The sequence below is a fragment of the Ascidiella aspersa genome, chromosome 2 (assembly GCF_963924565.1).
Source record: "Ascidiella aspersa chromosome 2, kaAscAspe10.2, whole genome shotgun sequence".
In the NCBI taxonomy this organism is placed as follows: Eukaryota; Metazoa; Chordata; class Ascidiacea; order Phlebobranchia; family Ascidiidae; genus Ascidiella; species Ascidiella aspersa.
Window position 1 is genome coordinate 3,862,038 of NC_139448.1, and position 25,582 is coordinate 3,887,619.

The window sequence follows — 25,582 nt, forward strand, 5'->3', positions numbered from 1 at the left end:
CATTTACCGCGTGGCCTTACCGGCGTTTTTAATTCCCGGAATTTTGTGTGCAGGTTTTTATAGGCTCGCAGCATGGCTGAGCGCGAGATACACTACAAGGCTGTGAAGTTTGTGATTAATTGCTGCGCAAAGTTACGTTTGGATGACACTACTTTGGCCAGTGCGTGTGTATTGTACCACCGCTTTTTCCGGCATTCAACACCGGATGATTACGACCCTTATCTTATCGCAAGCACGGCCATATACCTCGCCACTAAGGTAGAAGAACAGCACACCCGCCTACGCGACATTGTTAACGTTTGCCATAGAACCATGCATCCGAACTCAAAGCATCTAGAACTGAACAGCGAATTCTGGAATTTGCGTGACACAATTGCTTCGTGTGAACTTCTAATGCTGCGCATGTTAAGATTCGACGTGACTTACGTGCACCCGCATAAATACCTCTTACATTATCTCATGTCCCTGTCACAACTAATCCACAAAAGGGTTTGGGATACAAATCCAATTAGTGACATGGCCTGGTCTATTCTTAAGGACAGCTACCTTTCAGATACATGCCTTAACTATGGGCCGGAGATCTATGCAGTTGCTGTCATCCATTTAGCAGTGCAATGTTGTCAAGTCGAAGTTCCCTTATCTTCTAAAGCAGAGGTTCCATGGTGGAAAGCGTTATATCACAAAGGCACAGAAGAAAACATTGTAAGAGTGCAAAATGATTTGGTTGAAGTGTATGACATTGCAAATGGTAGATGACCATTTTGTTAAATATTTATCATTGCATTTTTAAGCCTGCTTTGCATGGCAAAGAAAAAATGGTTAGTTTTTGGTCTCTGCCATTGAAGAGAGTATCAAGGTGTCTATAATAATAAAGTTTATTAATTTGATTAAATTCACAAATATTTTTATTTATGTAGTTAAAGGGATATATGAGTTAAATAATTAAATCCGATTTTAGTATCCACATGGACTATGGTGCACTAGTGAAATGTTCCATATTGTGTTTTTTCTTTTTAATTTTGATTCATATTTTGTACAAATGTAATGTGCAACTAAAAATCTTTATTACTCCATTGATGGTATACTATGTTTAATTCTCTGTTTATTTTTCTACAAACCAACCAAAAAGTGCCATTTTTTAAGATTATTTATATTTAAGTATATATGTATTTACTTTTCACCAAATATGTTGCTAAAACTATTGAAAACATGTCTCTTCCTACCTATACTAGTGCTCTGTAAAGTAAACAGTAGAAAGTGATGACTCTTCAGTATTTTATGCAACTCAGCAAATTTATTTTTATATTCAATGATATACCGCAGGTTATCCAACTTGACTGGGTAAACAAAGGCATTTTCAGTAGCACAAAGACCCTATTGAAACAGAAGTTTTTGTGTATTGGCCTGACTTATGAAATGGTTAACTTTATGTTCTATTATAACCATTTAATTTATACAAGTGGTTATTTATTTTAAAACTTGGTAAATTTAATATTGGTGTAAAATGTACTAAAAACTATACAATTTCTATCAAGTTTCATTTGATTTTTACATTTTTTTTATGTTTAAACAAAAGGCTAAAATTATAGAGGGAGTAGGGTATTCCTGGGGTTTTGTTACTTGATATTTTAGCATTCATTAAAAAGGAGCCTATTTTGCTTTTTTCAATGCTAAATCATTTTGTTAAATTTATTTACTTTAATTGTTTGGTTTTGTCACATTGAGTCAGCCTTTTTGTTGTTTCATAAAGCCTCGATTTTTTTAAATTAAAGTTTGCAGCTTTTTTACCCCCTAAAAAGCAAACAAAAAATTACCCCCCAAAAAAGTTGTATGCTTGGTTTTGTTTTTATTATTTGAGGTGTTACTTTTCCTAATGTTGTTTACCACATATTCGAGTCCAGCTGTGATCTAGCATTTCTAAAAAGTTTTAACTGATCCAAAATAAGTGCTCGATATCAATAGTAGATGGGTCAAAAGTAGGGGGGGGGGAACCAAAATAAATTGGCCTGTCAAGGTTTTTGTGAGAGCAAGAAAATAAAAAAATATTTAACCTACAGTAAAATTTAAACTTATGTCTGACTGTGAGGTTGATAGTTTTTCTAATCCCTAAAAATCAACCCTGTTGATAAATTTTTGCTGCTGTTAGTCTGAATTAGTTAAGCTTACAGCAGCAATAAATTTGTGTTTATGGTTAAAAGATGTTTTTTCTGCAACTGATTTGTTTAAAACGAAATGTTTAAAATATATGTTGTATTATCAGTGGCCATTTTTTGAGCGGTACAATATTTAGGACTAGGCACTGGTATTATTATGTTAATAGTGCAGTGCCTGAAGTAGTTTTCAATTGCACGTGTACACCATCTAGCGGCCAATAAGTTTCTCGTTTCAAGGGTTAGTGATGCGTACTTCTATCTGTTTTTACTTTATATTATTTAGCGCAAATCTAATTAGCACCAAAGGTGCGATCCTAACTATGGCATGTTTGCCATATGACTCGGTACTTGGTTCTCAACCTTTAGAGCAGTGGTTTCTCAACCTTTTTTCTTTTGTGGCCCATTTTCGTTGCACGAAAATTCTGTGGCCCAATAAATTTTTATGAAAGAACAAACTATAAAACGGGTTTAGAACAAAACAAAAAATAGCGGAGCATATATTAATACAGATTATTTATTCAACCATGCTTTAGTGAGGTACTTGCTTTTGAACAATTAATTTATGTTCATTTACATTCCTTCTCAATTCCTCCCTACCCATTAATCCTGTAAAATTAGATTTGGACACAAATGAAACTAAATTCATCAATATATCTAGCTTTTTTAAATTGCTGTGGCCCGCTGTTAAATTTAGTTGGGCAAATATTTAATATTTTGTCCGCTTACAAAAGTTCAGCGAAGATAATTCGCTAAACGGTTCGCTCCTTGTACTTATGCTTGAAAAAAAGACACTGAACTATAGATAGACCATAAATTCCTTGATTACGATCAATATGGTCTTTTTTGTACCTTAATTCCACTCGATTTTACTTGCATATTTGCGCACGGGTTCTATAACAGGTGTTTTTGAGATTAATTGTATTTAGGCGTAACTTTGTTACGTGATCCCTAAAATTTTCCTATCGAGATCACCCCTAATGCCCAACACACGTCATAGAATCACAAAAAGTAGTCTGGTTAAGAATTAGCGTTAAATACAACTACGCATAACTTAATACTAAAGTCTGTTCTGTGACACTAAGTGGTGAGAGTTTAAAATAACCATGAAAGAATGGAATTTTGTATTCGTAGAAGCATAAGCGCCGAACTTAAGAAATTCCAGGGCGTTATTTTCTAGACAGTGCAAAATTGCTTATGAATTAGATAAAAATGTGAGATCTTGATTACAGCTTTTGCCTGATATCACCTGATCCAACCATTTCAAAAATAGTTTGGGAATTCTATGACCTTCTGTCTATACAGTAATTCGGAAAAATTTTAATCACTTTTGGTTAACTAAGACTGTGCTGTAGGATTTATTTTAAACACTTATTTATAACTTAGTTGAATCCAAGGCGTTTTGACGCCCTATGAGAAATCCAGGGCGTCTAAAAACGCTCTGCACGCCCACGTTCGGCGCCTATATGCGTAGAAGCATGTCGGAATTTAATTTCAGGTTATGTTTTTGTATGTTAGGCAAACCGTTTTTCTCAACTAGATTCGGGTAGTTTTTCTTCATACCTTGATGAATCTTTTCCAGCCTATTTATTGCCACGATGGCGTTATGGTAAGCTGGAATCTGGAACATAAAATGTCATTTATTTTATGCAATCAACAACCATGCTTTAGCCCAATTGCCATTAGTTAAACATTGACCTTATATAGAGATTAGGAATGTCTCATTCCTTTTATTTTGATACCCGATATTTTGAACAAAAGTATCGCGATCCGAAATGACGTCACTTCTATGTTCAAACAAACAAAACAGATTAAATTAAAACGTTCAAAGATATAATTTGTCCAGGAGGTCTATAAGGCCGAGTTTGCTTTAGCGTTAGGAAGGGCAGTTGCCTCTAAATATTTATGTACTATTTTTTCGCTTTTCAAGGTAAAAATTGCAGCGTTGGATTGCAAATTAAGACTTTTATAGTTCGTATTAATTGGGCTATATTGCCTGTAACCTGTATGTGGGTAATGGTATATGGAACGAACAAAGCAAGCAGGCTATAGTCTCAACCCAACGAAATTCAAAAATATACTTATAGACTTGTAAAAACCACACTTTAGTTAATAACTGTCTCAGCTGATGGTTTTATCGTATTTGTTTTTAAAATCTAAATAATTTTTAATAAAAATTCAACTGTATAACTCTGAACTAACTAACAGATTTTACGAGACGTGCGACGTGTCGTTTTAAAATCACATAAGTCCAAAAAAACTTCTTTTTAAACTAGTCATTCGTCCGAAAGACTCATGTCGCAAGTCAAGTCATTTGAAAACAGTGACTTAAGTGCACTCACGTAATTGACTTAAGTTATTACAACCCCTCTGTAGGCTATACTTAATATTTTTTACCAAGGTAGAATATTATCCAAACAGTTGAATCTACAATACAAACTACTTATCATACTCAGGCTATTAAACGTATTAATACCATTAAAATCAGTAGGAATTATTTGCTTTAAAAAAGTCGCGAGAACCCTCAAAACTTCCTCATTTAAAAAAGTCGCGAGGACCCTCAAAACTTCCTCATTTAAAAAAGTCGCGAGGACCCTCAAAACTTCGGGCCGCTAGGGTTTCCCGGGACAAAGTTTGAGAACGAAGGCGTCCGATGTACAACCTGCAGAATAAAGTTACAAATTACTTGGACCGACACCATATTTACGTCGATAAAAAGGCTGTTAAAAATGCAGGATTCTTTAAAATGCCCCTTTATAGTATTTGGAACTATAGAAGATACAAGGGTCTCAAGAGGGCCAAATGAAACCATGTGGAATAAGCTGCGGGCCACAACACACTATAGATCAGGGTGATACAAAATTGCCATCACTTGAGTCATATTATTATCAATATTTTATCACTACGTGTGTCTTTTTTGGACCGAACAATGTTAAGGTTAAGCCATAGCGTGACGTCATGAAACAAGTAATCCGAGAATAACCAGCTGTTGTTGCGCAAAGCCAAGTCGCGCTAAGCGCCAATCAAATCAATGTATTGGGTTTAAATTGGCCAAGCTTTCGGTTTAGAAGGAAATTGACGCATTGGGCACATAAAAAATTCATAGTTCGATATAATGATGTTTATCACCATGATATTTGAAAAAATTCTCAGGGCGTTTGGCTTAACCTTTGTGAGGTTAAGCTATACAGCTGTACAGAAACAAAGTAAAGTAACAAATTGCAAAGTCGTCAAACTTTTTTGAAAAGTTGTAGTAGTGTTATTTAATTATGTCCGTATTGTAAAGACGTAAAGTAGATTCGCCCAAACTTTATGATAAGATGGATTTCGAAAAAATTGATTTATAGCCCGAGTCCATACCGTATAGCAGCCTGTTGTCACACAAAAAGGCGTAAAAAATATTTTTGGTAAGCGAGATAAATTTTTTCATTTGACCAGTTTAAGTTAGAAAAACAACATGCCATCATATCGTGTTGGGCTGAAAAGGTTTGCACAAAGCTGAAATGGTTGAGTTAACTAAAAAACTGTTTGAACTGACCACGGCCTGGTCAGCAGGGGACGTGGCGTTATTTTGCACAATGTGCGCAAGAATGTGCACGCCAAAATGTGCAAAAAATGTGGGCACATTTAATGCCCTCAAAAAAAAATGTGCGCACATTTTAAACTGCCTTCAAAAATGTGCGCACTTTTTTTGCACAATGTGGAAATAATGATGTCGCTAGCCAAATGTGACCCGTGGTATGGTCACCTTGCACTACACGATTAGAAAATGTAAAGTGACAATAAGCAATTAGGCATGAAAATACGCTTACGAAAACACTTCAATGTTAGGTTTAAATGCATCACTAGATATTTGTTATAGGCCTATGGTCCGTTTAAGATAAAGGCTGTATAACATTCCAGTCGCAAACGCTGTGCGTCACATGCTTTGCCTATAGACGTTTTTGTTCCAAAATGTGACGACAATCACTGTGAATCACACGCTAAATATAGCACTGGTTAAATGTTAAACGCAACTATATGGACGCTTCTTTTTGGCTGCACCGTTCGGTGATTCCCCCGAAATTCACCCGTCGACGGCGACTTTATAAAGCTCGACGAGTGTTCGTAAATGACAAGTGTTCGCCAGCAATCTGGCGTGCTATTGTGGCGAATACAGCGCATGTAGTCAATAGATAGAAACCGCTCTTCTGGTGTAAACGAAGTATAAACCGACGTTTCGCCTACAAAAGTAGGCCTACAAAACTTTGATGTTCGGAAAAGTACTGTGAACTTACTTATTTATTACCAGACATATTTCAGTATAGAATTCAGGGGGTAAATATGAATTAGGCTACAATTGTAAATAATGTTGAAATTGACCCCAGTTAGCAACCATTAGGTTTGGATCCTTCTTATTTTGCCTTTAAACACCTCAATCAGCTACTTCCTTGAAATAAACTGAATGAATACTGTTATCGCTGCTTGCAAGTCATCTTGAGTGCGAGGACGATCTCGATACACTGCAGAGTGCAAAGGGAGCGATTTTCCAAAAATATTTCGTACCCCAAACCAGAGGTTCTCAACCGAAGTGTCGCGCACTAGGGTGCTATTTTAACGCTCACTGGTGCCGAGAGATATTTGAAATTCTTTACAATTCCAATTTTGCTCTATTGGTAAGCTTCTTAATACATTTTTTGTGTACGATATAAGTGCCAAAACGTATTTTCAACCTTGTTGCGCAGTTAATGTGCTGTGTTAATCTCGTTTATTGTAACAAACAAGGGTACCGGGAACTATTTATAATTTCCGTAGTGTGCCGCAAGCCGAAAAAGGTTGGAACCACTGCCCCAAACAAATTACAGCTCAACTGAACGTTTTTATTTATGGCATTTTTACCTTTTGCTTGCTTGGCGCAAATTGTTTGGCAATTTAAACGTTATCATTGCTTTTTCACAGTTATCTTTAAGCATTCCAAAGAATGAGACTTATGTTTTGTCACGCGTGACCGTTTACTGCTCACGTCAAGGCGTTGACTGTGTCGTAACAATGGGCGTTCCTCCCGGTGACATGACCAATGAAAACGAGAGAGCTTTGACCTTTCTGTTCTTTCCTAACCACGTGGACCTGGATATATTGGAACTGGCAAGGTGCGGATTCTACTACACTGGGTTTAAAAAAGGAGAGGTCAAATGTTACAGGTACGACAACTAAACTATTTTTGGTGGGAACACACAATAAGACCTGAATAGCAACAATACCTAAAGGAGAAAATTTATAAAACCATTATTAAGACGAACAACATAATCACGCCAAATACGCTGTATTATCTACACAACAGAATAATCTAAATCATGTGTATAAGACATAAACCTGCCGAAATACGTCATAATTTATTCCGAATAAGGCCAAAATAACGCCTGAAACTGTAAGTGGAGGGTATGGGACGATCGGGGACCGTCGGTCAGCCATCGGCCGTTTTGCTTTCGACGTTTGGACGCCCTATATAGTTTGGCACCGGATTTTTTGTTTAGTTTTGGCACCGGATTTTTTGGCCCTGTTTTGGGTTATTGGTGATGGATAGGGTAAGAAAATTGGTTAGGATTGGAATTATTAGAAAAGTTAGTGATGTATTAGGGGTGGGATTTGGAATTGTTGTTTAGGCCTAAATCTGGTCATTTAAGTCTTATTCCGACGGGCGTAAGACTTAATCCGATTTAGACGCAATTACGACTATTATAGTTATTAGACCTATTTTGGTCTTATTCCAAACTGTGTTTTATTCCGACGTGGATGTTGTTCTTATTTTCTGTCTTATGGACGTTAAAATATTATGTCATAAAGTTACTTTTCGCGCTATACGTTTAATCGTAAATTTTGTCTAAAATTCTTGTATTAATTTAGTATCGGCACCAATGCCACCCTGGTATCGGACGAGTATCAATACTATACCACTTTCGGGTATCCGCAACGTTCTGATATTATCGGAAATCCAAGCGACCGGAATTTATTGTAGGGGCCCGTGTTATAAAAGTTAAGAAAACCTGCACTAATAGCTATACACTTTTTGGATCACTACACGTCTTGGCGTAGCAATTTCAGTAAAATATTAAAGCTACGGTATTTTATTAATGGCTCAATATATTTATTAAAATCTCCGTGTTAAATTGTTTCAACTGTTATAACCTTTTTTCAGCTGCAAGAGTGTGTGGGACGACTGGACTTTAGATGACCGAAAACAATCAGCTCCTTTCAGTCACTGGCACCTCACAGGCTGTCACGTGATCAGGCAGAGAAGTTTCCAACCAATCAGAACACAGGAGGTTGGTACTATCTTACTATCGACTGGTTTCGTTAAAAGAAACAAATACCATTATGTAGTAATCATATCGCAAAAAATCGATCGAAATAGAGTCTTTTAAAAACAAAACTTTATACCGACCAATTTACAGCTTGACTGAATAATGTGGGGATTATTTTTGGGCTATTTGTACTTAACGCCTTGGTATCCAATGCCACCTGTTCCGTTAGAAATTAGTGCATTTCTAAGCAAAAAGGTCTACGACAATTAGGGCATCCAATGGCAGAAAAGGTTGACTTTTAGACCTTGAGGTCCTGGCAATGCACTAATTTGGACCTTTAGGTAAACTCTCGGCGTAGATAAATTGAAAATATTCCATGAAAATTCACAAAAGATTAAAAAAGGTGTGAGATAGAAATAACACTTGACCCACCCTAACCCAAACACTAACCCGAACGCTAACCCAAATAATGTGCGTTAATGTAATAATTGAACGCTGGAAAAAAAAAACTCAGTGGGCATAAGATAGTTTCTCGTCCATGGTATATAGGATTGTTACGTCACACATTGAGGTATTGGGACCTAAATCATTTATGTAATTATCAATTCAAGGCACATTATTTGGGTTAGGGTGCTGGTTAGCGTTTGGGTTTAGGTGGGCCAAGTATTGCATAGTTCTGCAGTTTTGCAAAATTGTATCAAATATATAGAATTCAAGAATTTGCGAAAGCTACAAATTAATATAAATTTCAACTACACATTTAATACAATAAAGTTCAGTGATTCTTTTAAATAAATCCAATACAATCACATGTTTTTAGAACATTTCTCCCAGCTCTCCAGCCAACACAGCAATGAGCAGCAGGGTGGCGCGACTAAAGACGTTTGGGAATGGAAGATGGAAACGAAAAATGCCGAGCAAAGAGGATTTGGCCGAAGCTGGCTTTTACCACGTCGGTAAGTGTAAACGGGTTAAACTTTAAATGACGAACAAAAGAATTCAGAAATCTGTAAAAAATTGGTCATTATACCGGGAAAGGTACCGAAAAACTCCAAAAAAAATTATTTTAAAAGAACAACAAAAACAAAACCACTTAGGGAGCGAAGGTGCCTAAACATTCTTATAAGTTGGGTTTACCCATATGTATATACTAAATTTTTGCCGTTAGCTGGTTTATTTATGCTGCGTTATACTTATTCAATACTATTAAAGGCAAATGTTTTAACCGTACCATGGTAAGTATGATGTTGTTAAAAATATTGTAAAATTAACAGCAACTCAAAAACTTTTTCTGTTAATTTTTAGGACCAGATGATCTAGTCAAGTGTTGGTATTGCAATGGGGGCATCCACCATTGGATTCAATGGGATTTACCTTGGGTGGAACATGCAAAGTGGTTTCCAAAGTAAGAACAAAGTTTAACTTTAACCAACCGCGGATTTTACAAACGAGTTAATAAAACGACTTACTTTGATTGCTTAAAAATTATATTTACAGGTGTGAGTTCGTTAGAAGAGTAAAGGGCGACGACTTTATACAGCAGCAGATACAAAGCAAGGGAATCAGGAGCTTGGGAAACTGTTATCAGATCCTCCGCAGGCTTTTCACTGAAGGTCGCGCTACGCCACAGCAGAATATCACCAGGTTACAATTTATGGTGACGCTTAATACATCAGCCACATAAAATTTATACAACGAAAATTCATCGCTCACGAATTGTTAAATTTTCACTGCAGAATTGGCGCTTAAAAACACTATATGTTTACGATTCCTATTTTTGTATGATTTCTATGTCCCAGTTGCCCACGGCATTGCGGCGTGCTTCATCTGACATTGAGGCTGAGTGCAAGGTCAAAGGATGCTCTGGCGAGGCTGGAACACCAAAGAGCCGAAATCCCCGGAACATCAACCGTATGCGGTAAGAGCTTTTTATGTAAATATAAAGAAACGGAATTACTGATTAATGACGAATGTCGTTTTCACGACTATGTGACAATTATATTATTAACAAAAAATAAATTCTATATATTGCATAAATCAGGGTTCTCTCTAAACAAACTTTCGGCTGAGCAAATGTTTATTTAAGTGAACACGTATATTTCCAACTGGAGTTTTTTTCCTGAATGATTTACAAATTTGAAAAGTAAAGTTATCATACAATTTCAACAACTATAGATTTAATCCTTATAGATTCTCATTGTTTTTTTCTGCTTTTATAATGTATATACACTTTGTTCAAGCTTTGTGCCGAGTTTTGATAGATGAATTATTATGAAAGAGCGAGAACCAAATTTTACTGCTCACATAATCTGGAATGCCGCCAAGTTGCGCACCTTAGAGGAGACACAGGCTTGAACATTTAAATTTAATTTTTAACTCCATAGTTGTGCATTGTACATAAATTTCGTGATAGCTATAGAGACTTTAATCATCGCATGATACCCGTGATACTTTAATGCTGCTTATCACGTGATTTATTGCGATCGTTTATCGCAGATGACGTAATACAAGCCCCGATGGGCTGCTTTCAGCGCGGAAAATGCTACTCGGATAAAAATGACGTCATCCCTGCCAAAGAGGATGTCAGCACGACGTCATCAAAGTCCGATTTGATGCGGGCAGTCGTAAGATGCCGTGAGCCGTTAAGACAATTGCTGAATCTCTTGGAAGATCGTGAGTGGTTTCGTGAGTTCTTTGTAAACCCAAAAGCATATATTCTTGTAAACGTATCATGGCTGAAACTATGGGTGAGAGAAACGTAAAGCAGGGGCGGTTCCATGAAACTTTTTTTGGCGGCTCAGATTTTTTTTCAGGTATGATGTCATACTGTTACGTAAAACTTGTTACTTTAAAACGTATCGTCAAAAAGTTAACAAAATAAGACGTATTTTTGCATTTAAAAGAAGGCTACAGGCGCTCTGTTTTTTTTCTACTTGCTCGACTCAGAGCTTGTATAGCTTACCCTGGTATGGACAAGGTCGTGAGTTTGAACCTCATTTCAGGCTATATAGTCTTTTAATCTGGCGTTGCCCAAAAATCCTTAATTAAACGACTGATTAGACTCTTTAAATGAAACCGATATGTACTGGTGAAACGAGATTTTTAATTGATCCTAAGCGAAATTGCGTACCATATAATTCGAAAAAAAAGTTTAAATTACCAAAACAATGTTTTTCACTACATATCTGACACAGATTTTGTATTTACAGATGCAAACGAAGATTTTGAGTTCATTGCCGATTCAGCATCTGACTCCTCGCAACGTTGACATTTATGTTGGCGATAAGTTGTTTCATTAGAAATAAAAGGTTATTTTGCTAATAACTCTTTGATCAAATTATGTTTCCAAATATCTGTGCGATCGTATTTTACTCTGTATTTTATTTTTTTATTTTATTCCAAACTGATGGGCAAGCAACATATCTTATATATTATTTTTCTTAACAGTCGTAGTTAACGGATTGTACTGATAAAAAATCCTGTTTGACGTGACTATAATAATAGATCAGCCAGAATTAACATAACTCGACAATTTTCTGTATGCTTTATGCAATATGCCTCTTAACTGCTCTTTTTAGGTGTTTTTTTAGATCAATATGCTATGTTGATTTGTATCATGCAAACAATATCACCATCTTGTTCCTTTGTTTTGCGTGTTTAAATTTAAGCGCATTCCTATTGCTATTTTTATGAAAACGTATTAGAGCTCATTTAATACAATCATATAAAATTTGACTTTAGCGGTTACATTTTGACAAAAAAATTACCGCAAGATGGCACTCGAGAAGCACAAGACAGAATAAAGAAAAAAGTAATTTCTTTTTTTGTTTTGCGTTCAGACGTTTGCAACACTTACCCATGTCCCATTTAGTTAAGAAAAAGTTTAAGGTGGTATGTTCTGTGCAGAATGCCGTACATACACACTGCAGCAAGAATGCAGGATTATCTGGATTAAGTTTGAGTTTTAAAATATATTTCACTTGTTTAGTGCTGACAGGGCGACAAGTGTTGCTAGCTATTGTCGTTTCAGCTGTGAAATGGGACGAAAATTTGCGAGCCGCGTGTAAGTTTAGCAAAGAAAAATCTTAATTTTCTCTATTGGATTTTTCTGGCAAAAAAGATGTTTTTATTAGAAGTCAAAAGAAAGTTTAATGAGGTTTGCCTTTTTTACGTTTTTAATACTACTCATGTTGTTGTTTGATTTCAAACGTTTAACAAGCAACCAGTGTAATACACAATTTTAAATTCTCACGTTGGCGCTAATCGCCACATTCCCAGACTGTCGTGGGATGTCTTATTGATGGACGTATATTATATATTAGCACTATTTTGGGCGACAATAGCATATTATTAGGTCCAATTTAAGGTTACATCGTGTATAACCTGATTCCTCTATTTAGAATTAGACAAATACGGCCATATACAAAGATCGTATATTAGTTAAATTTGAGAGTTCTACATATCTTTAAACAGCAGGTGTTTAAAATGTTGATTTTAGTGGCTTAGCATTTTGAGCAGACATAGACTTAAATTTCGAGAAACCTTAGAGAAATTGTTCGTCGCTATTAGAAACTTAATCTATAATGCTTATACATTTGATCGTTAACTAACGAAGGAACATATTTATTTTTAGTTTATAGTTGTTAATTTTGTGATCTATGTTGAAAATTTGCGTATAGTAAAATGCCTTCCTAGCATCATCTAGGATTCTACGGGGTAACATTAGTTTGTGGAATGTAACGAAGATAGTATTCTAATAAATTGTCATTATTTAAGGGAACCTGTTAAACTTATAAGTTATTTAGCGCTAATTTTTTTATGCTAATTAAGATTTATTTTCAGAACAGCAAACAACATTATTCTTTTCAATACATGATACCCAATAGTAAAAATATCAAAGCCCTTATTCAAGTAGGTCGAAAAATGAGAAGATATATTCGAAAAGTTCAAAAACTCCCCACTTTGTATGGTTTTAATGAACCGTAAACGCACTCGCCAAAAACCTGTGTTTTGCCTGAAATTTCCCGATTCGAGTTATCTCGTCTCCGTGGGCACCGGAGCGTGTCCGAATTGTTATGAATCCTCGCCTGTGATTGGTCGACGGGTTTAAAGACCACTTATTTTTTTCTCTTCTCTCGTCTATTGTTAACATCTGTCGACGTCGCGACGCGAGAGCTTGCGATTGTTACGTGCTGTGAGCGAATAATAGAAGGTGACTTGGTTTTTTGTACGCCCACATGTTACTGCAAGAAAGCCGTTCTTGTTGTTTATCTGAGCTTTAACCTAACTGACTGTTTTTGTAGAAAGAGAAAAACAAACAAACTTCGCTGTTGCGTAAAATACGTAGAGTTGTTGGCTATATTTCTTAGATTGACTTATCATTAAATTATTTGTGTTGGCATTTCGTTAAGACAGCGGTTTAGCAATTGCTAGTCAGCTCGTTATTTTACGTGTCTCAAACTAAGGGAATAATCACGTACGATTTTTTACAGTTAAAAACAAGGTGTAGCTGTTTCAGGTTTGTTTATACCAAACTCATAAGGGTTGCACAACGTTTAACGCTATTGTATGTAGGTCAATAACGATGTCTTTCAGAACATGGCAAAATTGTAGAAACTTTGTTGCTCCCTTGGGAATTACACAATAGGTACACGATATATCTTATTTTTTATGAAAATGAATGGTCCCCTAGAACAGTTTTTCTTAATCAGGTGAATGGTTCACCCCAGGGTGAATAATTTTTTTGCAGAGGTGAACCAACCAAAAGGGATGAATAAGGGTGAACCGTCAGAAATGTTATATTGACGCGATAGTTTTATGATATCACAAGATAAGGGTGAATGAAATCTGGAGATAGATGTTAGGGGTGAACATAACTAAAAAAGTTTAAGAAGCACTGCCCTAGAAGACACTGCTATTTTTTGTGCCTTTTTAGCATGAGGCATAGTGTTGAGTTAAGTGACTTTTTACGACAGCATCAGGCCTAATAATTTCCTTATCATCATCTCATAAACCACCTTTATATTCATTAGGTGTAGGTGGCAAATCTTTGTTTGTTATTATTTGTGCTAAATGTGTAAGATTATGAATTGTTTTAACGTGGATATCCATTTGCATTGTACTTTTTGTCCCTTTTAAGCATAATTATCCTTTTATGTGGTGATAAACATGTGGTAGGCCTGTGTGTCACACTGTTTAAAAATACAGCAGTAAATCATGCTTAAATAGAAACAGTAACTTCCCTTAGGAACATAGTAATTTACAAAATCCTTTTTTACCGTTTTTATTAATAGCCTCTGATACCATCATGGCCTGTAATTTTGATTAATTTGTGATGCTACCATAGATGTAGTATGTGGTATATCTTAAGCATTAATTAGAAGCATTAAAGTTATTAAACTAAACCACTTTTAATTGAATATTTAGAATTTTCTAAAGCTTCTGTATTGTAAATGCTGAATTAGTTTTGAAATACATTTTACTGAATATGATTTTGGTTTGAGACTTCCTGTTTTTGTGCAACCTTTGTTTCTGTTGTTTCCATTATGACGCCTATTCAAGCAGCCCGGATATTTTCTGTTTTTTCAATCGTGTTTTTCTCGCAATCTCATTATGCAAAGTCAAGTGCTTTAGGTAAGAATATTTTTTTATTTCTTCAATGCTTAACAATTTAGGTATGATTTCACATTGTTTTGTACTTCAGTATATATTGTTTTATCAAAAAGTTATATGCAGTGCTTTGCACACAGCAAATTGTAATGTCAAAATACTTATCAGACTTACGTTTATTTAAATAGCTATACATGAAAAATGTTCTGAAACTACTATAAACTATTTATGGTAATTTTACTAAACTGTGTACTATAACAAATAAAGTATCTTTGCACTTTGTGGGACTAGATTTTATCCGGTTCCTGTTTTGTATGAAAATTGATTGGTAAAACATTGTATATCCATTTCATAACGAAATCGTGATTAAGATAAATGAATTGCTGTACAGTTATTAATAACTACCAAATGCTGTTTTAAAGGGATTAAGTTATAGCTTTCAGTATTAAATTTTTTTTTATTGATAAGCATTCATTAATCTTTAAAACAGTTCAAGACAAATGCATTTTTTTACATCTCATTTTATTGTAGATACAATATAATATTTACAGCTGTCAGACACACCCAACCAAACTTTTGTAGATCATTGGTTTCATGCTGTAAATACAAACATCAAGGAAAGGATTATCCCTGAAACATCAAACACAAACTCTAACCTAATCCTTGCCCCATACAAAGCTGCTATTCAGAGATGTTGATTATCACACATCCAACAATCTTTTGTCACATTGTTTCAGCAACTGGCTTAGTGCCATAAAAGCCCTTTCACAAAAAACCTAGATTGGTTAAATTTGTGTGTTACAAAAAACAGGATATAGCATGGCCCAGTATTGGTTTTGCTCTATATTGTTTGGCTAGTTTCAATAGAAACTAATTGGGTCAGGTTTACATAAACATGTTTCCAACTGTGACATTGTTAAAAGGAGAGCATAAATCTAGAACTTCTATATTTGTAGATAGAAAATATGTCATGTTATACTCAAATGACAGTTGGAAGAACATATCTTGTTAAACCTGAAATTTGTAAGAGCACCTGTAAGCTATAACACCTTATACCTTTAAAAACACGTGTACGTTTTATGGACTACTAAGCTGTAAAACAAGACCAAGCCATGTACCTGACTTGCCAAAATTCTAGTTGTAATATTTTTGTCGTATAAGCTTCATGCTTTTTATCGTTTTTTTGAATGAGCTAGGTACCAGACTGGCTGCTTCAGAGAAGCATAACGTGTTGTTCACCTGTTATTGCATTGTTTGAATATCAACACAATAGTTATGATTATCATTCCTTTGTTACGTTTTGTTTGTTGCGTTGTCAGCCTTAATTTGATTAGCATTACCAACACTTCAAACCTATTTCTGTAATCCTAATTTTGTGATCGTGTAATTTAACTTAAAGGCTCCTAATAATTGGCCTTTTAATTGAACCTAAACCAATTAAGATAATAATCACGCTTGGAGCGAATTTCATGTAAACGCCTACAACTTAAAAAGGCGTATTAAACCTCCTGTCAGCGCTTTGGAATGCAGTAGTCTGCCAAGCCTTCGCCTTAAATTAACGCTAACCAGCGATTACACTAGCAAAAAAATGTACGCTATTTGGGCGTTGTTAAAAAGGGTTACGCATTCTTGAGAAATAATGGAATATTATAATGTATTTTATTTGATTAGTGGGCGTATTTACTAGTAATCAAACTGCAATTTACGGCGCTATAAAAAACAGCCGCTATTTAAAATCGACGCTGCATTAAATGTTCAGGAAACGTCAGTCTTAATGCTTTCGAGTGGCTAGAGATGCCTCGGGCTATACAACGCGTTTTGATTTGCTACAACGCAATATCGTGGCACTACTGTACTCAAAACTACGCCGAAAGTCGGCCATTAAATCTTTGTCAAAAACAGTGTCGCATTTCAAGATGGCGGCGTTGATTGTGGGACGTTTTTACCGCATAAACCGCTAAACATTCGTCCGCTAGTTCCTGCTCAATAGGAAACAAGACGGCGTGTTTGATTAGACTTGTTGCCACAAATAATTTCCTCAATTGCGCCATTATTTGAACAGAACGCGTTTTCTTTGGACGTCTGGCCATTCAAGTGCTATAAGTGGCCATTGTGAGCGGGACTTAGCCCGATCTTAGTAAAGTGAAAGTTCTAAAGAATTTTTTTGTTTCCTTGAAAAAATGTTTTTCATTGTGTGCATTTCTTTCAGTTTGTAATCTTTTGCTAACACAAACAAACAAACAAACTAACATGGAAATATATATTCATTTTAAACAAACATTACTTTTCAAAAATTTCAAAATATTTTGTTACATTTTAAATAACAGCAATAATCTTGCAAAACACATGAAAATTAAAGTTCTAAACTATAATTTTTGTTTCTTCTGATAATTTTTATTTGCAGTAAAACAAACAATCATATAATAAATTATGCTTTGGTTTATAAAAATGCTTTACACTTGTAAGTTTGAAAAAAAAATGTTTTTCCCTTATTTTGACAAAAATGTTCAGACTCTAATGTCAATTAAATTCTGTTTATTTTTTCTTAAAAACCTTTAAAATTACTAAAAAAATATGTACCCAGGAGATATCACTCTTTTTTGTATTAGATGTTATGTCAGTTGAATGCAAAGGTGGCATTATAAAAATCTAAATTTAAAGGGATTTATACTATTATAGGATTTTTTAAGTAGTTTGTATGTGAAAGTTTAACTACGAACTTGTGTATCAGTACGGGCATGCAATTTTTAGGATTATTTGTGTTATATACCATATCAGCTCTTCTAAATGCAATATGCTTCTTAACAAGCATTACTAGGACGTTTTTTTATATTAGACATAATTGGAAGTATTTTATGTAAATATTCAACTTGTGTATTTATAGGTACATGCAATTTCGAGGGCCAAGACTGGATGTGTGGGTACGAGCAAGGTGCCGACGATAACTTCGATTGGCAGTTGCGCGATGATGGCCGTGGAGGTCATTACATGCAAGTGCAGACCGAACTACACCCAGAAAAAAGCAACGCAAAACTTATCAGTCCTGTCATTACACAGCAGGTCTGGTGCATGTCACTGTTGCATTCAATTATAATCTCCACTGTTTTTAAGCTTAGACCGATCCAAGATTGCTGACATCTGTGTCTATTATATTATCAGCATATGCTTTGCAAGCCACATTTGCAAGCCACATTTGCAAGTCTGCTGAAAAGTACTTTTTTTAAAATGTAATGCGAATGTTGAAAAGAAGTAAACAAAAACACTGAATTAAAGGCTGTTCTAAAGTAATACGTTATGTGACCACCAGCCTGATTTGGACCACCCTGTTATAAACCCTTGTGATAGTTTTATATAAAATACACCGAAGATTGTATGGTAAATTGAACGTAACTTAATGTATTTATGCTGCTGTATTTATTTGTGTTTGTTATGTTTTAAGTTCTATTGCTGCCTTGTAGCAAAGACGCTCTTAGAAACTTCCTATAAAACTGTTTCCTAATATCATCTATGTAAAATATTGTTCTATCCAAAATATATTGTATTACTATTTTTGTTCGTTTATGACAAAAAAATCCTTTAGTGTATAAAAAACATTGTTTGCTCTTTTTTAAATGTATTCCATTTCTTTCTAGGACACACACTGCTTTTCTTTTGACTTTATGAATGAGGGCATCACGAGCGTTACGAAAGTAACCAATTTTAATTCTACCCCTGTCAGCAATGTTCCCTCTAGTGGCCTACCAGGGCGACTTAACGTCTATGTACTGGATCACGCGAACAGTATCATTAAGCAACCTGTTTGGAAAAGTCAGAATAAAGCCTATCCATCATGGGAAACTGTTACCTTAGCTCTAAACCCAAGAGCATACCAGGTAACTGTCTAAAGTTTAGCCTTTTGAAAAACATATAAGTTTATTACTACAATTTTTTTCACTACCATTTTTTTAACTTTAAATAAATAAAAAAATTGTTTTTAAGATGTGTCTTGTTATAGTCAAAAAAGGGTTTTGAAAACCTATTTTTTCAAATGCTTTTTTCTACTTGTAGAAACATATTCACTCCCAAAGTACTTTTGATGAAACTTTAAGTTTGTATCCCTTTTTTGTGTGGAACAAACAACAAGACTTTAGTTGTAATGCAAATAGTATTCTAGTTAAAAACGTGATATCCCATATCAATCCCACAAGAATTCTACCCTTTTTTGTCATTCAGGTTGTGTTTGAGGCAGTTGTACTTGACCAAAACCTTGGAGTAATCAGCTTGGACAACATTAAAGTAACCTCTTCAGCCTGTGGTATGGCCAGTGTTATTTGCTTTCTTACCTTTCGTAAATGTATACTGGTTGAAGCATGTGTTTTTTTTTAACCTATGATGAACATAGTGACTCTAGAACAGTAGTTTCCGACCTTTTACTTTGAAGGCACCCTATACTGATAACTGAAATATGTACAGTTTACAGCACCCTTGGTAGCATTTTTGCTAAGTGGTTTGTTATGATGTTGCTATAAACCAAATAAAACAACGCACATCAAATGTGCGCGACTTAGAAAATCATTCTTGACTTGTTTCATCCCAATCCTACACCAAAAATTGTATCAAGAAGGTTATTAAAGACAAAAAACAATTGACAATTTATTTTGGCACCTCTGAGCGTAAGAAACCGCACCCCAGTTAGGAACCACTGCTTGAGAAGAGATAAATTTGTTGAGTGTTGGGTTCTCATAACTTGAGGAATATTTTAATATTTGTTCCTAATGTTTGGATGTGCTGATGATTATCACTCCATTCTCAATTATCCATTAAACTTTCAATACATCAAAATTGTTTGTAAACTTTCTTTGAAGCATGTTTTCATAAGCATTTTAAATTTTTTTAGAATCTGCCCCGCATTTTTTGAGACTGGGAAACAAGGAGGTGAATGCCGGACAAAACCAAACCCTTCAATGCCTCCTCTGGGGTTATTCGGGTTCCGATGCACAAGTAGTTTTGGAAAAGTCCTCTGGGGATATTATCCAACCTACTTCGAAAAAGGAACACTCTGATCACCTCGTTGCAACTTTTAGGTAGGTTTTTAACAATCTAGATCTGCTGACTGGGTACTTCTTTACCTGTGGTAATAACCCCAAAAGGGGAATTTAACAACTCCAATTAGGTAATTTGTACAATGATACAAGACTACTGAATAGCAAAAAGTGGTACTTTCGCCTTTTTAGCCTATTCAATTTTGCCTTTCATTAGCTAATTTCATTACAGGTGCTAGCTTCATAATTTTTTAAATTTGGTGGTTGGAATTATTTGTGCCCTGAGCTAATTGATAACACCAGTAAAACTTCTGATCATGTTTGAGTAAGGCTGGTTGGGTTTGAATTTTAGCTTGTATATGTATTTCATCATTTCCTTTGTATTAAGGTTGTGCCCTATTTTACAGGAATGTTTTTGCAAAATGCCTAAATCTAAACTAACAATTATCTCTTTTATAGGTTTGTAAACGTAAAGCGGCAAGATAGTGGGATGTATCGCTGTATTTCACACAAGGAACTGAGTGTTGGGGTTTCCAACTATGCTGAGCTATCTGTCAGAGGTAAGCAATGTACCATCAACTCAGCCCAGCGCATTATATAATTATATACATTGAAGTTATAAGTCATTATAATAAAAATGAATTTTTATGGTAACTTATTCAACCTAAAAACCTAATAGTATTTTTAGAACCTTACACTCTTGTGTGCTCTGTCCTGTTGTAAGGCAACCTATATAATATGTGGTAGACACAATTCTCCCAAACCAATAATTAGCCAAACCTCATAACAATAGGTGTAATGAGACTCCCATTGTACAACCCTCGCCTTAAATCCTTAGCTTTTGTCATCGGTGGCAAGTCTGGAATTGTGAGCTGTGCTTGTAACAAGATCATTTTGACACAACATAATGTCATGGCAATCCATCCGGTCTCAAAGTGTATAAAATAAAAAATATTTAATTACTTCCAAGGTATATACAATTTTTACAGAACAAAGCTATATTTTTTTACAAAATTAAGTAACGCAAAATGTCAACTGCTTAAATCTTAAAAAAAAAGTCTTTACACAGCTGGTCTTCTTTTTTCATGTCTTGGATGATCTTTGGATATATTTATTTCATGTGCAGTATAAAGTTATATGTTAAAAAATGTGCTGTTGTAAAAAAAATTAAACTATTTGTTATTGTGTTGACGATGGCATTATTATATTTTTTGAATTATATTAAAAAACGTCAAGAGATACAATTTCAGGTCTTTCAAAACCTACAAACTGTTTTTACTATTTCTTTGAAATTGGCAACCCTGCTAAATACACTTTGTTATTGTTCCTGCTTTATTCAGTTCCACCAGTCCCAACTCGTGGTCCAAAAGTAGTCAAACCAGGAGCAACCAGCATGGTAATTCAGCTTAACGCCGACCAGTATCATGGAGATGGTCCCGTCGTCCAAAAGATTCTCAACTACAGGCCTGTGAATGGCGATTGGTCAGGTAAGTGTTTCACAAATTTGGTATTTTTTAAAATGTTTCCTAAAAAAAAAACTGAACAAAGATCAATTTTTGGGTCGGACACGTTGGTTAAAGGTTGTTGGAATGCATGTTAAAACCCCATAGTATTATGTTAAAAAATATATCCAACATTCACACTACACAGTTTTCACCGATTTTGTTTTAGCTTTAGTTTTGATTAATCATCGTTAACATTTTTTATGCCAACTTTTTGTATATTTAGTTAGATATAGAAAAGTGTGATTACTTAAGTTTGGACAGGAAAATGTTTGAATACTTGTGACATGCATAGTAATTTTAGGGCCTAAGCTTGAGAACATATATTTTATCTTGGCATTTATACTAAATTATGCATTGCACATTTTGTTGTATTATTCATTTTTGAGGTGATAACCTTTCAGGTGCATCACGGTTTGAATGCGGTGCAGACTATTTTATTTTTCTTGCCTTTTAGTCAGCTATTAATAAAACTTTGCAGTGAAATAATACATGTTGTGGATTTTAAGTGGTCAACATTAGTTGTGGCTTACTTTTAACTTGCTTACTTTGCATTCTGCTTGCAGCTACTATGGGTAAGCATACAGAAAGCACTTGCAATAAATTACCTGTAGATGACAGCACTTGCATGCATGCCTTATTGCCCTTGCATGACAACAATTTCACTTTTTTGTTTGATTAGCTACAGTTTTGTCTAATGTTTAAACATAATTTAAAAAAAATTAAAAATAAAACAATTTGATATTAGCAGTGTGTGGTGTTGCAATTCAAAAAATGATAAACAACAAGTAATGATTTTTTGTGCGGATTTAATTTTCATAATAATTTGGAATTTTGTTTACTGTAATAAGAAAACCGTGCTTTTGGCTAAGTACCCCTTAATTTTAATATACACCTAATAGCATGCATGTAGTATAGTAGTTTCATTTTAATGAAAAACAGCTCCTCTGATATTTTAAATTCTTAACCATTGTTTCGGAAACTTCTTTAAGTTGCTTTTTTCAATGATGTTAATTGGTGTAATCCACCCTGAAGAAGGTGAATTTTATAGGTAGCCCAAACGTTGGTTTAACAATTTTAATTACCATAGGATCTGTTTTTGATAAATATTATGCCTTGTAGCACAATTGGCCTCATTAGCCTGCCATAGTGGCACATGTTTTGTACCTACTTAATGATATTGATATCTGCTTGTGTTTTGCGCAACCTAAGATTCCCAGTGACTTGATATCATGCCTTATAACAGCGCACGAAGGCTTGCTTGGCCTAGGAAAGCCGATCATAAAAGGTTGGATATTGTGTACTGAGTGGGCCCAGCTATGTTTGCACAGTCGTTGAAGCATAGAACTGCCATTGTGCCCTGTATAATGTTCTTGTTTGCCTTGTTACATTCACATAGCTTTGTATATTACATTATGTATTACATTTCCGCTCATTATTTTTAACTGCTGTATGACAAAAAAAACTAGTATGCATACCAGTATAATTGTATCTTCATCTCTTCCATTTAGTCAAGTCATAATAGTTTTATTATGTACAGATAAATTCCAGGTGAAATCTGGTGAACCATATCTTGTATTATTTTGACTCCCCCAATTTTCATTCTAATATTGTTGTAAACAACCAAAAAAAAAAACAAATTAGGTCATTAAAAAGGCAAATTACATATTTTTTCGTGTAGGTCATTCTGTCTTTTCTCCTAACCGTGTTGAGGTGTGGCTTAATCTGTATTTATTGTTAAAAATGAATGGAGTTACAGCTTATTAAAAACACTTGAATTTTTGAAAATTGTTATAAGTTGGTAAAAATGGCAAAAAAATATTTTGTTTTAATATACAGAGAAGAATCACATCAAAGCAACTCACACAGTAATCTGTATTCTAACTTTACAATTAATTTCTTGTTGTTAGATAAAAACATTCAATAAAAAGCACTATTTTGATTTGTATTTCCTGGCTCTTCTTGCACACACTCTCACATATCACTGTTTGTAATTGATATCCAATGTTTACATTTTATTACTTGAACTTTAATTATTAATTGTTTTTCTCATAACTAACATTGTCACTGTAATTGTGTTAGGTATAAACTTTTTCATAAACCCCTTTACTAAGCTTGTTGCAAGTTAGCCAAATAAAAATCGACCTAACCACTGCGTTAATGCAAATGTTAACACTAAATAATAATCACAGTTGGCCAGCAACTGATTTTTTTATTTGTTTCGAATATTATTTTATTTTTTTAACGTTATTATTGAATTACAGGCAGTTTTTGTAGTATATAAATATGCATACAATTGAACGGTTTTGATTTGAAATATAATTGTAACAATAGTGATTGTTACATCACAGATGTTCACCACATTGATCAGTCCGAATATGAACTCTGGCACCTACAGCCGGACACCGAGTACCAAATCTCGGTCACACTGGCCCGATCCGGCCCCGGAGGCATCGGTGCCCCTGGCCCAAAACTTGTGCGCAAGACAAAATGCGGGCCTCCCGTACGTTCGGTGAAAATCACCAAATGGGAACGACTTGGATCACATGAAATTAAATTGGCCTGGGAAGTAAGTTTTACAGTTTTTTACTGATTGTTTACACAAAATGAGGTAAATTTATAGTTTACCTTTTTTATTAGTCTTTATAATATTTACCTGGTGTGTTTTAAGGATGTACAAAATCAGAACACATCTTCAAAGCATACTGGTTGGAGATTTTAGTTTACATAGTACCCTAGTACGAAATAATTAATTTTTTTTAAGCATCCTAATAGGTTTTATGTTTATTCAGGAACATATTTTTAAACATTTGTTTTCATGTATATTCTTAGAAAGCCTTGCATTCTTCCAATGTATAACCCCTTTTTCATGCTTTTAGCTAAAAATATAAATTTTTCCTGCTTTAAAGGTTCCCGACCTGAGTATTGTGCAGTGTCGTCAGTTCTCTTACTTGGTTCGATACCGTCAGTATATTGGAAACAACAGCAACGTAACTCCACCTCCGTACAAACTTATCCCTGTAGAGGTATGCTCTGGTGATTGCTGTTTGTTTTGTTTTTTTACAGCAAATTGTTTTTATTTTAAACTGTGTAGTGAGTCGTAAAATTTAGAGCACTATCCCAGATCTTGTAGTTAGGTGTAGAATGGATATCAAAGCCCACACAGAAGTAAGAAGCATTTTTTAAAGTTTTGCATAAATCTTAAAGAATCTTTAAGATATTGATCAGAGGTTGTAGTTAGACATTAATTTTAAAACCCATTCACAAAAATATTTTGAATAAAGATTTCGGTTGAAGTCTGATTGGCAAATTCTTCAGTAGAACTTAACAATTCCTGTAGTAGGATTTTATGGAACACTGTACAATACATGGGAGATTTGGGATGTTTAGATTCCCCAGGGCTGTTTTACATACTTAAGACATCTTGTCCCATTTAAACAGTCCATATTGACAGAATTGATTAATAGCTTTCCTGTTGAACCCCCCTTGGGAAAAGAAAATTGCCATTATTGAAAGACTGGTATGGAAAGTATTCCCACACAAGAATTTACTGACAGGGATGTTAACAAGTAGTATGAAAAGTATTAAAGGTCAACCAAAAAGGGAATATTTAACAGTGATTTACTAATATAAAAAAAAATATGGGCTGATTTTGCCTAAAAATATAGTTTAGCCAGTGTGAACATTTTGCTACTTTACACATCCAAGAAATGTACTGGATGGCCACAAGTCTTTAAATCGATTTGTGTATTATATATTTGTTTTTCCATAAATTCTTTAATAGTTTTTCGAATTTATTTAGTGTCCAATGTCCAATTTTAAGTCTTACCTAAGCTATTCATTTCCTTTCAAAAGTTTTTTTGTAACGTTTTTGATAAAAGTCTGTGTGTATTCCTGATTTTGTTGCTTTTCATATTTATGACAATTTATTAAAACTCAAGTATTTTATTGTTAATGTAAACTCAGCTATTGGCTCTGTTATAGGTTATTTTAAATTACTTTTTATCAACACTTTTTTA

At 34.6% G+C, this 25,582-nt stretch overlaps 3 protein-coding genes across 4 annotated transcripts in view; all 3 read left to right on the forward strand.

Moving 5' to 3' along the window:
- Window positions 1-762, forward strand: LOC146163187 (cyclin-Q-like). The gene has a single exon (XM_083381100.1). The coding sequence runs from the start codon at window positions 73-75 to the stop codon at window positions 754-756; it is 684 nt and encodes a 227-aa protein (XP_083237226.1). The 5' UTR covers window positions 1-72; the 3' UTR covers window positions 757-762.
- Window positions 763-6,284: 5,522 nt separating this feature from the next.
- Window positions 6,285-12,166, forward strand: LOC146163188 (baculoviral IAP repeat-containing protein 8-like). Of its 2 annotated transcripts, XM_083382182.1 has the most exons (9): window positions 6,285-6,805; window positions 7,089-7,330; window positions 8,326-8,452; window positions 9,252-9,387; window positions 9,737-9,836; window positions 9,929-10,075; window positions 10,231-10,349; window positions 10,928-11,104; window positions 11,641-12,166. In XM_083382182.1, the coding sequence occupies exons 2-9, from the start codon at window positions 7,179-7,181 to the stop codon at window positions 11,697-11,699; spliced, it is 1,017 nt and encodes a 338-aa protein (XP_083238308.1). In that variant the 5' UTR covers window positions 6,285-6,805; window positions 7,089-7,178; the 3' UTR covers window positions 11,700-12,166. The 2 variants fall into 2 exon arrangements, with proteins under 2 accessions (XP_083238308.1, XP_083238307.1); XM_083382181.1 differs by having other exon boundaries at window positions 10,928-12,166.
- Window positions 12,167-14,862: 2,696 nt separating this feature from the next.
- The window catches only part of LOC146163189 (receptor-type tyrosine-protein phosphatase mu-like), a 35,026-nt gene continuing 24,306 nt past the window's right edge, over window positions 14,863-25,582 (forward strand). The window contains exons 1-9 of the mRNA XM_083381026.1: window positions 14,863-15,064; window positions 17,925-18,100; window positions 18,673-18,912; window positions 19,253-19,334; window positions 19,917-20,103; window positions 20,521-20,621; window positions 21,402-21,548; window positions 23,915-24,132; window positions 24,473-24,589. Coding sequence (XP_083237152.1) covers window positions 14,977-15,064; window positions 17,925-18,100; window positions 18,673-18,912; window positions 19,253-19,334; window positions 19,917-20,103; window positions 20,521-20,621; window positions 21,402-21,548; window positions 23,915-24,132; window positions 24,473-24,589 — 1,356 coding nt within the window. The 5' untranslated portion in view covers window positions 14,863-14,976. The remainder of the gene's footprint in view (window positions 15,065-17,924; window positions 18,101-18,672; window positions 18,913-19,252; window positions 19,335-19,916; window positions 20,104-20,520; window positions 20,622-21,401; window positions 21,549-23,914; window positions 24,133-24,472; window positions 24,590-25,582) is intronic.